Raw genomic sequence first — 12,045 nt, 5'->3', positions numbered from 1 at the left:
AGGCGGATCATTCATGCGCACGTTGCAACAAGTGCCCTTTAGTATTTAGATAAAAGCTCAATGAAATCCTGTTGGCGACTTTCCTCCCAATCTCAAACAGTTGATCTGTATAGACAAGATGCGTGCCTCAATTAATTCCAGCCTTCTCATCCTGGCCAACGCTCTGGCAGCCAAGGCGCAGGGTCAGTCATGTCCCGAGATTCACATCTTTGGTGCTCGTGAGACATCCGTGGCACCGGGTCTTGGTTCGGCTGGTAAGCTGATTGACATGATCGTGGCTGATCATGCGGGCGCGACTTCAGAAGCCATTGACTATCCTGCCTGCGGTGGTCAGGCCTCTTGTGGGAATGTCGAGTATGGTGCTTCCGCGAAACAGGGTACTGAGGCTGTCACCAAAGCTGTCAATGCTCTTAGTGAGAGGTGTCCCGATACGAAGATTGTCATGATTGGCTATTCTCAGGTATGTTTACCTCTTCGTTTTCTCTTATTTGACTAACTGATTACCAGGGCGGTCAAATCATGGATAACAACATCTGTGGAGGACCAGACAATGGAGCTTCCATCTCCGATTCCACAGTTCCTCTCTCGGCTAGCGCGGTCAATCAAGTCAAGGCTGTCGTCATGTTGGGTAACCCTCGTTACATCAATGGTCTTGCTTATGGAGTGGGTACTTGCGATGCAGGCGGCGTAAGTTTATCTAGACATGACATCCACATATAGCATAAGCTAACAGATCCCAGTTCGATGCTCGACCCGAAGGCTTCACTTGCCCCAACGCCGACAAGGTCAAGATTTACTGCGACGCCGAAGATCCTTTCTGCTGCAACGGCAATGATTCAGCTCATCACCAGCAATACGTTGAGCTCTATGGCAAGGAAGCTTTGGAGTTTGTCAACTCTAAGCTCTTCGGCACTGGAGTTGGAGCTGGTGGAAATGCTGGTAACGATACTGACACTGGTGCTGGAAGCGGCGGAGAGGCCGGTAACGATGCTGGCAACGGAGGAAACAGTGGAGGCAATGCAGGCGGCAACGCTGGTGGAAACACTGATGGTAACGCGGGAGGAAATGTTGGTGGTGATGCCGGCGGAAACACTGGCTTCCCCGGAGGAAACACCGGAAACGGCGGTGGTAACAACGGTTTTCCCGGAGCCAACACCGGCAACAACGGAAACGCTGGAAACCAAGGGAATGCTGGCGTCGCTCAGAGTGGCAACAAGTGTTAAGAGTAGACGAGCAGTAAAAGGAATACCATCGTATTTTGATCAATAAAAGATCCACACTTATGACCAGCCATTGATCGTCTGAACTCCCATAGTCCACTTTTGGTTAATAGGTGGGTGAGAAAAGAACTGTCCTCTTAGACTTAGGAAGCTGAAATAAAGTCGCCTAAGAGCTTGTCTAAACTAGCCTTAGGTGACCAAATGACTTCATCACTCATGATCTTGGCGGCTGGTTCTTCCGATATACTTCACGGACAAGGCCAAGGAAAAAAATAAGTAGTGAATTCAATTGAACTAAATGGCTATCAAAGCGAAAATTACCTCCACATATAATATTACCTATAAGGAGACACGGTTTTGTACTTTCATCCCAGTGAGCTGTGGAAGCTCACAGCTTGTGCTCTCCCATCTTGCGAGGTCTAACCTTGTTATGAAACATGTGGTCAATCTCGTCGTATCGTCGGCCCTTGAGCTCGGGAACAAAGATCCAGCTCCAGGCGAAACCAAGAAGCCCAAGTCCACCAAATATAAAGCCAACTTTGCCCTTGAGGTTGCCCTGATCAGGGTTCACCATGTATGGGATAGCAAAGTTCATAGCGACACCCATGACGGACTGGGTAGCAGTAGCCAAAGCCATGGTCTTAGCCTTGAGTGCCAAAGAAGCTGTCTCACCCAGCACTGCAAAAGCCATGGCACCAACGGTGGCGAAGTAAACGTAGGCGTAAATGACTGTGCAAGCAGCCTGGACCCATTTGGCAGCCGCGGTAGGAACCACATCCATGATGCCAATGAGGAACAGGAGGATAGTCAGACCTCCCATACCAGAGAGAAAGACTTTGCGTCGACCGAAAGAATTGACAACGAACCAACTGCAGATGTTACCAAGAACACCACATGCTGTGACGCCAACACCAAGGTCGAAGCTGCGGGACTCCTCAAGACCAGCAAGTTGGAAGAAGTAGGTCGAGTAGCCAAGAACAAAGATGATTCCGACAAAGTGCTGGCAGATGAACACTCCCATGCTGATCATGGTTCGAATGAGGTCTGTTCCTTTGAAACATTGCGCCCACGATGGTTGTTCAACAGAAGCCGCTTGCTCCTCAGCAATAGTCTCTTGAACGGTAGCCAGCTTGGCATCAACGTTGACAGATGAACCGTACAGCTTGATGATGGACTTCTTGGCCTCTTCGATCTTACCCTTGCGAACGAGATACCACGGTGTCTCGGGCGCGAAAGGCAGTCCAGCCGCAAGAAGGACGATGAAGATGCCCTGAGTAGCGAGAGCGCCTCTCCAAGCCCACTGATCCGTTCGTTCTCCAAAAGCCTTGATGACACTGTTCGAAACAAGCTGACCGATCGCGATGCCAAGGTTGACACCTGCAGTCGCAATGCCACGAAGTACAACGGGTGAGATCTCAGACGTAGCCAGCGGAGCAAGGGTAAGGAAGAAACCCAACGCAAGACCGAGGACGAGCTTGGACATGAGGAAGGCAACATTGGTGTGGGACATGCATTCTCCGATTGTACCGCCGGTCGCTAAGAGGAGGGCCATGGCGAGGGAGTTCTTTCGACCGACTTTGTCGCAGATGTAGGAGCAGATAAATCCACCAAAGAAACCACCTACGGAGGTGATGGTGTTGAAGGCTGTCTGCCAGTCGGCGGGGAGGATCGCTTGGCCGTCTTGTACGTAGCCGAAGTCACGGCGGAAGGAGGCGACGGAGATCATGGCGCCGTTGATTTGTGCATCAAATCCCCTAAGGTTGTTAGTCATTGCGTGTAGAGAGTCTCGTGTCTTTACCATCCGATAGCAGCGATGGACCAGTAGAAGCACCAGAGAATGATCTTTGGATGTTGGCGAAAGCATTGCTTGAGAGTGAGTTCATGCTCAGCTTGGCGGTCTACCTGAAGAGCATTGGACTTATCGTTGACGAATTCCGTTCCAGAAACTTTGGCCTGGAGCTCGAGATCTGACTTGCCGGAGGACTCCATGTTGGATTGATCGGTTGTGGATGCAGTGCTGGGTGGAGATGAACCAGAGGGTCATCTCTTTCTTATATATAGCGTTCCATCTTGATGTCGTATCGGATGAGATCGCATGACAAGAAGATTCAAGTCTCAGCTGAAGAAAAAAACAAGGTGTTTAGCTGGGTCTAAGCCAGTCTGGGGTAGTGGAGCGATCGTCTGTCGCTCCAACCTGGGGATCGCGGGGGAAGACTAGTCCCACTTCGTACCTTATGAGCGACATTCCCCGATGAGTAGCGGTGGCACGCTCCGAAAGTAAAAAAGAGCGATACTCCGCGACGAAATCCCTCGCTGTCCTTCACACTTCATCCGCTTCCTACTACTGTACTCTTCAATGACAAAATGACTCCGCAAGCGTCAGCCGATCCCCAACAACCGGAACGCCGCAAGAGACCAGCTCCACGTGGAACAGCCTTCTACCCCCGCAAACGAGCCAACACAGCCTGTCAAGTCTGCCGAAGTCGAAAGACAAAATGCGATAACCTCAAGCCATCATGCTCCTATTGTCTCCGCGTCGGGGCGAACTGTATCCAGTCCCCGGTTGATCTCTCCTCGTTTGACCCCGCAAGTCTCAAGATTCTAGAGCGCCTGGACGACCTGGAGAAGGTTTTGAGGGAGACCAGAAATGAAGCCCCGACAGTTCGGGAACTAACACCTGAAGATGTACCTGGAGAGGGGGAGCTGTCTGGAATTCCCCTGAGGAGCATCTTGCCAGAAAAAATGGAGTCTCTGCTTCTTTGGTCTGTTCTCTCCCGCGACATGTCAGCCCATACAACCCTGCAAAACGACCCTCCCCAACCATCTCCGTCTTATTCCCCGGGCTGTTCATCTCTATCAGACATCGATACCCAGGGTGTCAAAGTGCTCTTGGATAACTTCTTTGATCATATCCACTGCAAGAATCCCATTCTGGAAGAAGCAGCCGCGAGAAGGGTAGTTCTCAATGTTATCATAGAGGGAATCGACTGGTCCCCCGATTCATGCTTGACGTTACTCATCTGTGCTTTGGGAAAAATCGCTACGCCTCTTGATGCGACTTACCATCTTCGAGCTGATTCGACCCCATATTTGGAGGCGCAAGCTTTGTTCCAAGCAGCCCAGAAGAGGATTGGAACTCTCATGGCCAGGTCGGATATTATATCCGCACAATGCTTCTTTCTTTCGGGAGTGTTTCTCATGAGCACCTTTCGACCATTCGAAGCTTGGCGCTACTTTTCTCAAGCGTTGGCGACATGTCAAACATTACCTTTTCTCCAAAGAGCAAGTGTCTCGGAACCAGATCAACAACTGGGTGAAACTCAGCAAGAGGCTGTGTACTGGTCGGCTTGGAAGTCTGAACGAGAGCTTCGAGGGGAATTATCTCTTCCAGATTTTAGCATGCCTTATGCCTCGAGTGTGCTGTACCCTCCATTCTTCCCTACGCCGCCTCACCCTCTTGAGTCGACCAAGACTACGGCGTCTCGCAGACAGAATACAGCTTGGTTGTTCTATCTGTCCGAAATTTGTCTGAGGAGAATTTCCAGTAGGACGTGTAATGACATCATGGAATTACATCGTGCTTCGAGCTGCAATATGGACTTCTTAAGACAGCTTGCTCTTCTCGTCCCATCGTACGAGACGCAAGCAAACGAATGGTCCGAAAGCCTTCCGCCAGAGTTATCCATATCATCAACCCCAGTAGAAGACAACGTCTGTTGCTTCGTTCTACGCGGCCATCTGGTCAACTTCTACGAACGTCTCTACTGGCCATTCGTCATGGCCCATCTTGCAGCACTTGAACAAGGAATCCCAACACCCATTCCGGGCAGACGATTTGTAGACAAAGGATTAGAGTATCACGTGTTGAACGTAGAGGTCAACGAAGCTGGTTTCTTACATCGTCATCACGGCACTTGGCTTATGATCCGGGCGCTTGTGCGTTCTGCGACAGTTTTGCTTGCTGCTCGGCTATTGCGCTCGGGAATGCCAGCTGGGTGGCATGATGCGTGTGAGAGGATAATGCAGGTTTTGAGAGCGTGGGAGGTTGATGTGCCAGGGTTGGCGAATCATCGGAATTTCTTGGAGGAGGTCCTGCATGGCTTGCCGGATGCTTGAGACTTGATTGATGTAAGAAAATATCAGTAATGATAACGACATAAACTGTTTCAATAATTTTGTCTTTTACTAGTCTTACGACTTCCCCGACTCTTGGCATGTCATGAATTGGTCCACTACGTGCGGGGTATGATTTATGGTGGTGTCGAGGTAAAAGACTATCGGGGAGTGTCGCCCGTAACGAATCCTCTGGTGACTCCACTTGAGGACGTTCAAAGTATTTAGGTCAAGACCAATACTGGCTTCCATCCATCAAACACTTCATGATATCCGTTTTATCCCCATCCCTTCTCTATTCTGCCAATCCTCATCATGGTCGTAACAACAGATGCTTCCGGCTCCTACGAGGCTCGACCTCAGTCTACAACCTGCAAGATGCTCCACACAGAGGGAAGCAAGATCGTCGACCCCTCGGGTAACCAAGTCATTCTCAAAGGCACCGCCATCGGCGGCATGCTCAACATGGAGAACTTCATAACAGGCTATGCAGGCCACGAATTCCAACATCGCCAGCAAATGGCAGAAGTTCTCGGTGAAGAGAAGGCCAATTACTTCTTCGATAGACTTCTCCACCACTTCTTCACAGACTCAGATGCTGCTTACTTCGCTTCACTGGGTCTCAACTGCATTCGTATCCCATTTAATTATCGTCATTTCATCGATGATATGGAACCCGACAATCTCAAGCAATCGGGATTCGATTGGTTGGATCGTTGTGTGGATATCTGTGCCAGACACAACCTTTATGCTGTTCTTGATCTGCATGCCGTTCCTGGCGGTCAGAATCAGGATTGGCATAGCGACTCTGGTCTCTCCTGCGCAGCATTCTGGGATTTCAAGGACCATCAAGACCGGGCTACTAAACTCTGGGTAGCTTTGGCCAAACACTACAAGAGTAACCCCTCCATCGCTGGCTACAATCTCCTTAACGAACCTGCCGATGAGTCCAAGACTCCTTCAGGCCACTACGGCGATAGACTGATTAAGTGGTACGAACGCGTTGAGAAGGAGGTCAGAGCCGTTGACCCCGACCACATGATATTTATCGACGGCAACACCTACGCCATGGACTTCCGCGCCTTCCCCAACAAGCCTTTTCCCAACGCTGTGTATGCCTGCCACGACTATAGCTTCCTCGGCTTTCCCATCGGAGAGCAATACGAGGGCACAGACGATCAAAACGCCAAGTTACGCAGTAGCTTCGAGCGCAAGGTGCAGTTCATGAGAGAGAAGAACGTACCTATCTGGAACGGCGAGTTCGGTCCTGTATATCAGAATGAGCATAAGGAGGGAGAGGAAGGTGTAAAGACCAACGAGAAGCGCTTCAATCTTTTGCAGGAACAACTTGCTATCTACAGAGAGACAGATGTCAGCTGGTCAATTTGGCTGTACAAGGACATTGGTTATCAAGGAATGGTGTACCTTGACCCTGAGTCCCCCTACATGCGACTCATTGCACCTTTTGTGACGAAGAAACAGCGTCTGGGTCTTGACTTCTGGGGCGTCGTCAATAAAGATGGCGTCAAGCATCTGTACGAGCCGTTCATCCAGGGTTTGAAGGATGAGGTGCTGGAGAAGTACAGAGATACCAAGTATCCCAAGATCTGGACATTCGAGCGTCAGTTTGAACGAGTTATTCGGGAATGTCTTATGAGTGAGTATGTGGGTTGGGAGTTGGCGGAGCTGTTCAGAGACAAGAGTAAGGATGAGCTTGAGGAGTTGGCGAGTAGCTTTTCGTTTGAGAAGTGTATCAAGAGGGATAGGTTGGTTGGTATTTTGAGTCATGATTCTAAGAGTTCCGGAGGAAAAGCAGTAGGGTAGTACATCGCACACGCTATCTGGAGTTTGGTCAATGAAAAAAAAAACATTTTAGATAACTTGAGGCAGCGACATTGAGCTCTATGAACGTTGAGTCATCCTACGCGACCTTAGACTAGCAATTTTCGTCTTTTTTCAAGACACTGCTGTAGTGAATACCGACGTTTCACAGCGGACAAGTAGTCACAAGACATCCTGAAGTTCTCAATTCCTAACTATCGTCTCTCATAGCCAACTTTTTGAAACCACAATGCCCTCCCCACCTTGTATGCATCGAATCATTTGCCCATACGACTACCGGTTCGCTTTACCTTTCCCTTGTCCAACTCCTTCTGATAACCCTTGAGCGCGTCCATGTTGCTGTCCCGCTGCTTGTCGAGGCATTGAGTACACCTGTCGTAGGCACTTACGACGTCTCGAGTTCCCTGACTGGGACTAGTACATCCTCTCCCGCAAGGCACCAACATCTCGTCAGTCCCCAGCTTCGTCTTCTTGCATTCCATGCATAGGGTAGTAACCCAAGTCTTGGTACACATGTTATTTGTTCGGGGTGGGTTGTATTGATAAGATGATCAATGTTGTGATGTTGTTGATCTGTGAGGTGCGCTGTCTGAGTTGTTGATTGTAAGCTGTCTGGTCGTCAGGACTAAGCCTTGTCTATATAGATCATATTCGACGGGCAATTCGTTACTGGCGCTGTGAGCAGCGACTCCCATTCATCGCACAACAGTAGCTGCAAATGTTCACCGTCGATGGACCGCACTTTTAAACTGTCGTTGTTGCAGTGGCCTTTCTGATTCCTAGACAAAGTGATTAGTTGGACACAACTTGACAGCTAACCACTCATGGACCTCATTATGATTAAAGGATCTCGACGTGGAAAAAAGTGCCATCGTAGATTGAGTCGCATGGTAATCTTTATTTGCATGTTTGGACAGAGCGTATCGTCGATGGGAGCTGATGGAGAATTGGATACAAATCTGTATGCTGTGGGCTGTCACCTATGGAGAGTTTGGGGGAGGCGGTTAGCGACAGCAATCATGGCTGGGGTGCTGGTAAAGATGGTGGCGAGAACTTAGCGAGAAGTTTTGCTCACCAAACATTCCTAATCAACAACACACGAACAGTTTTTGACCAAGGCCTCTTGAACTTGCACCAATTCTGATGGGCACAAGATATAAAGAATTCATCGATTAGGCAGCCAATTCATCTCCAATATGGTTATGACCGAGGGTTGAAAAAATCTCGTCCTACCAGTCTTCCGCAGGGTAGGGCCTGGCCAACACAGAGACGCCCTATATTTCCAGCGCTAAGTCCACTAACTCTGAAAACCAGCTCCCATCCACATTTCGTCACACTCGCGACTCCATCGTGATCCCCCTCTGCGCCAATCTGTTCGACAATGCTCTTTGTTTGCGACCAGGTACTTCGGTAGGCCACCGGCCTGGCGTTTGAGCTGTAATGATCTGCCAATCATTCACAAGCCCAACTTCAGCGTCGCTTGCGATACTTGCCAGTTTACCAACAAGTTCTGACTTTTGACGAGCGGTGGACCAACTGCACTTGAACGCACCACTCATAGCAATAGGTGTTCGTCGAAATCAGTCTTCAAGTGCGACGTTGTGAACCAATTGTGGTCAATGCCTCATTAGCCGTTGCTCTTGCCACGGACTAAACTACTGGCCGAAGTCTCTTGGGAGGCCAACTTCATACTGCTGGATGAGTTCCTGATCGATCCTCCTGTACCTATCCCTGGCCTTCAAACTGCCAATCAAGACTTCCTCGCTTTTGGATTTCTTCTTCCCTTCGTCTGTTTGATCCTGACTTCTGCCAATTCTGTATCTTCACCTCCAGGCTACCGGCAGTCTTGTCCAAATCTCTCAATCCCATTATCTCCACGCCAGGATGATCCATGAGTAGAAAGGGAAGGATCGAGCTCTTCCAGGCATTCCTTCTGTTCGTATCCCTCGCCACGGTCAATACCAGCAACAGCGACGACACCACGAGTAATGCTCCTGGTAATACAAGCCATTTCCATGCTATGCGAGCGCAAATACGACTTCCCCAAGCAGTGCCGTTCACGAGGGGCTGTGCGTCTGAGAAAGGGCCTCGTCCAACCTTTCGCATTTCATTTGTGATTCGCATGGCGACAGACTCCATTGTATCTTCTATGTGCTGCATAGATATAGTATTATTGATAAAGAGTGCCGACGATGAAACGGTCTTGGCAAAATCATGCTGGGAGGCCCTACATACAAGCTGATCATAGACTCAGAAGCCCAATTCTTAGCGTGGAATACCAATTCCCTGGGGTTAGGAATGGTATGCGATGGGGAGGACATATTCAATGTTGTGAACAAGGTGCCGTTGACCAGACATGGCTGCATGATACCTTTCCAGTCGGCTCTCAAGGGCCCAGATCCTGCCGACAAGAGTGGTCCGTACAACCACTGCTTCCTCATAGGGACATCCCAAACCACCGTCTCCTCTGGTTTAGAATCTCTAAACTGTGCGCGGTAGTATCTTATGCAGGGATATATGATGCAGGCGGCCGCTGCATAATCGGTGGGCCGTCCATTGAGTCGCCTTGAATCCACGAAGCAACTCCGATTCTCTCGAGACTCCTCACTACATGTATTTGGACAGGTTATGTTTGAATCCGGTCCGATGCCGCAATGGTCTTCGGATATGCCTAGCAAGGTAATATTTGCGATAGACCAACGTGCGCGGTTCAGCAAGTCAGGCGTGGCAACCTGGTGGGTCCAAGATAGGTTCATTCCTGTTGCAACGTTAATATATGTGCCGTGTTCCAACTCCTGGATATCCCCAAGAGCAATTCTCATCCTCTCTCCACCAACCTCGACGGGCAGTGAATAATTGATCGGGAGTGTGGGTCCGGAGGGTCTCTCATGTCGGACCAGGTTATATAGATCGATACATCTGCTGCACATACCAAGACTTGAATGTGATAAAAGATTTGTATTGTCTTGAGAGTCGGAGTAAGTCGCAAAGGTGCAGTTTCCAGAAGGGTAGTTGAATAACGAACTGACGTCATTTGGTGATACCATTGCGTCGCTCATCGCTATTTTCATCTTGACGTTCAATTGCAAATTAGCCATGAGAGTAGTGAAGTCTTCCAACTGAATGGTATTTGCGACAGCTATAGTGGCTGTTCCATCTTCCGGCCGCATCTCTCGAAGACATTGGTATGTTTGGATTGACTGCTGAGTAAAGGAGCCAATGCCTAGTGTTAGTACTGCAACGGCGATAGCACCCAGTGCCACGAGGTCCCGAATCATAATAACAGGGACTAGACGCAGACATCCAAACATGCCTCGCGAGGCACTGTCAAATATCTCAACGTCCCGCCTGGGTTTGAAGCTGTCGTGCGAGAGCCAAGTCCACTTGCGCTGCGCAATGATCTCGAAGGTAATTAGCGCCACGATGGCACGAAAGAACGTTCCAAGGATAGATATCAGTGTGTTGAGGGTAAGGCCCATTAAGTCCCAATCTGGTAGCTCTTCTCCGTTATACTTGTTTAAGATTAAGCAAATGGCAGCAAAGAACCCAGTCCCAACACACATCAGAACCGGCTCCAGTCTCCAGACCCATAGGATGCTTTCTTTCTTATTCAATTTCGCTAATTCTCTGCCTTTCGAGTTTCGCTTGTAGCGTGATGCCTTACGGATTGTGATACCAGTGGCACAAGGCGCCCGAGATGGGCCGTCGAGTTGATATCCATTGTCAGATGGTTTTGTAGACCTGAAGCCAGCGTTCGACTCCTCAATGTATGCAAGATGCTCTTGTTCTTCTGTAATATCACGGTTGACGTACGAAGTCGCTGACGAGTAAGGCGGAATATGTTCTTTGAGCAAGTGAATTTGGGAAGAGTCTGCGTCTTCCAAGGGCCCCACAATAGACATATTGAAGTCTTGGGGAACTGGGAAGAAGTGATTCTGCGTGCCGGTTGCTATTTGGAAATCGAGCAGACGGAGCGGGGATATATGAAGTGAGACCATAAACGTCGAGGCCGCAACGGATAACCCTGTGTCACTGTCTACGTCAGTCTACCGTTGCTGACCAACACAGTTATCGTGATCACCTGTTGTGGGTACTGCTCATTGGTATGATTGCCCGAACAAGTAAGCACTGTCCAACGGTAAAGAGGCTTAGATAGACCCAACAAGTCACAGCCTGCCCAAGCTGAACGACCTTGCTGCAAACCATGCTGATATTGTCTGTCAATTAGTCGTACCGGTGTGTCCAGACCGTTGCCTTTTTCACTTCTTTTTTATTACACTCTGGTCACAACCGGTGGTCTTGGCGACCATCTCGATGAGTAAACATCGTTGCCTTGCTTGTGGCCTCCAAATCTGACAACGAATGTTCGGATTCCGATTTGCGATAGGTGTCAGCCCTACCGATCCTTGTTTGCGCTGGCTGAGCAGCCCTTACCAAGCGTCAGCGCTGGGGTCCACTAAATGCGGGTGCTGTAACTGCTGAACGAAATTGCTGAAGTCTTAATGTTCCACTGAACATGCCGAGCAATGATCTTCCATTGTCAGATGCCCAGTTTGTCCATTGACAACGCATTGTTCCCTCCTGTCGACCTCGACATTCCAAGAGAACAATGAATTGATGGTTAAAGTGACGCCGAAGTGGTGCAGCACGTGTTTGTCTGTATGTATCGACCTCGCAGGTTGTGGAATGAGTTGTTGGACAAATGTCTCTTGTATGTCGTCCCCTTGCTTCCCGCACTTGCAACGCGCCGCTCTGGGTTCATAGAAATTGACTGCATCTCTCATTAGAGGCTCAGATAACGCATCAGAAGAATGCTCGTCCTGAAAGTTTACCACCTTGTTAACTCAGAGGGACCACCCTCCCCATGGAT

The 12,045-nt window shown here is 49.4% G+C and overlaps 5 protein-coding genes across 5 annotated transcripts; 3 read left to right on the top strand and 2 right to left on the bottom strand.

Annotated features, from left to right (window-relative positions):
- Nucleotides 1-118: 118 nt before the first annotated feature.
- FIESC28_00074 (uncharacterized protein) lies at nucleotides 119-1,223 on the top strand (the record flags this gene model as incomplete). The annotated part of the gene is made up of 3 exons (XM_031154225.1): nucleotides 119-460; nucleotides 508-687; nucleotides 741-1,223. The coding sequence occupies 3 exons, from the start codon at nucleotides 119-121 to the stop codon at nucleotides 1,221-1,223; spliced, it is 1,005 nt and encodes a 334-aa protein (XP_031021721.1).
- Nucleotides 1,224-1,608: 385 nt separating this feature from the next.
- FIESC28_00073 (uncharacterized protein) lies at nucleotides 1,609-3,209 on the bottom strand (the record flags this gene model as incomplete). The annotated part of the gene is made up of 2 exons (XM_031154224.1): nucleotides 1,609-2,974; nucleotides 3,019-3,209. The coding sequence occupies 2 exons, from the start codon at nucleotides 3,207-3,209 to the stop codon at nucleotides 1,609-1,611; spliced, it is 1,557 nt and encodes a 518-aa protein (XP_031021720.1).
- Nucleotides 3,210-3,584: 375 nt separating this feature from the next.
- On the top strand, nucleotides 3,585-5,336 carry FIESC28_00072 (uncharacterized protein; the record flags this gene model as incomplete). Its single annotated transcript, XM_031154223.1, has 1 exon — nucleotides 3,585-5,336. One exon carries the CDS (start codon nucleotides 3,585-3,587, stop codon nucleotides 5,334-5,336), a length of 1,752 nt encoding a protein of 583 aa, XP_031021719.1.
- A 312-nt stretch (nucleotides 5,337-5,648) lies between these two features.
- Nucleotides 5,649-7,157, top strand: FIESC28_00071 (uncharacterized protein; the record flags this gene model as incomplete). Its single annotated transcript, XM_031154222.1, has 1 exon — nucleotides 5,649-7,157. The coding sequence occupies one exon, from the start codon at nucleotides 5,649-5,651 to the stop codon at nucleotides 7,155-7,157; it is 1,509 nt and encodes a 502-aa protein (XP_031021718.1).
- Nucleotides 7,158-9,009: 1,852 nt separating this feature from the next.
- FIESC28_00070 (uncharacterized protein) lies at nucleotides 9,010-11,077 on the bottom strand (the record flags this gene model as incomplete). Its single annotated transcript, XM_031154221.1, has 2 exons — nucleotides 9,010-9,169; nucleotides 9,411-11,077. 2 exons carry the CDS (start codon nucleotides 11,075-11,077, stop codon nucleotides 9,010-9,012), a joined length of 1,827 nt encoding a protein of 608 aa, XP_031021717.1.
- Nucleotides 11,078-12,045: the final 968 nt, after the last annotated feature.

The sequence above is a fragment of the Fusarium coffeatum genome, assembly GCF_003316985.1.
Source record: "Fusarium coffeatum strain FIESC_28 chromosome Unknown BRIP53273_contig_2, whole genome shotgun sequence".
NCBI classification, from domain to species: Eukaryota; Fungi; Ascomycota; class Sordariomycetes; order Hypocreales; family Nectriaceae; genus Fusarium; species Fusarium coffeatum.
This window is presented reverse-complemented; position numbering and strand designations above follow the sequence as displayed.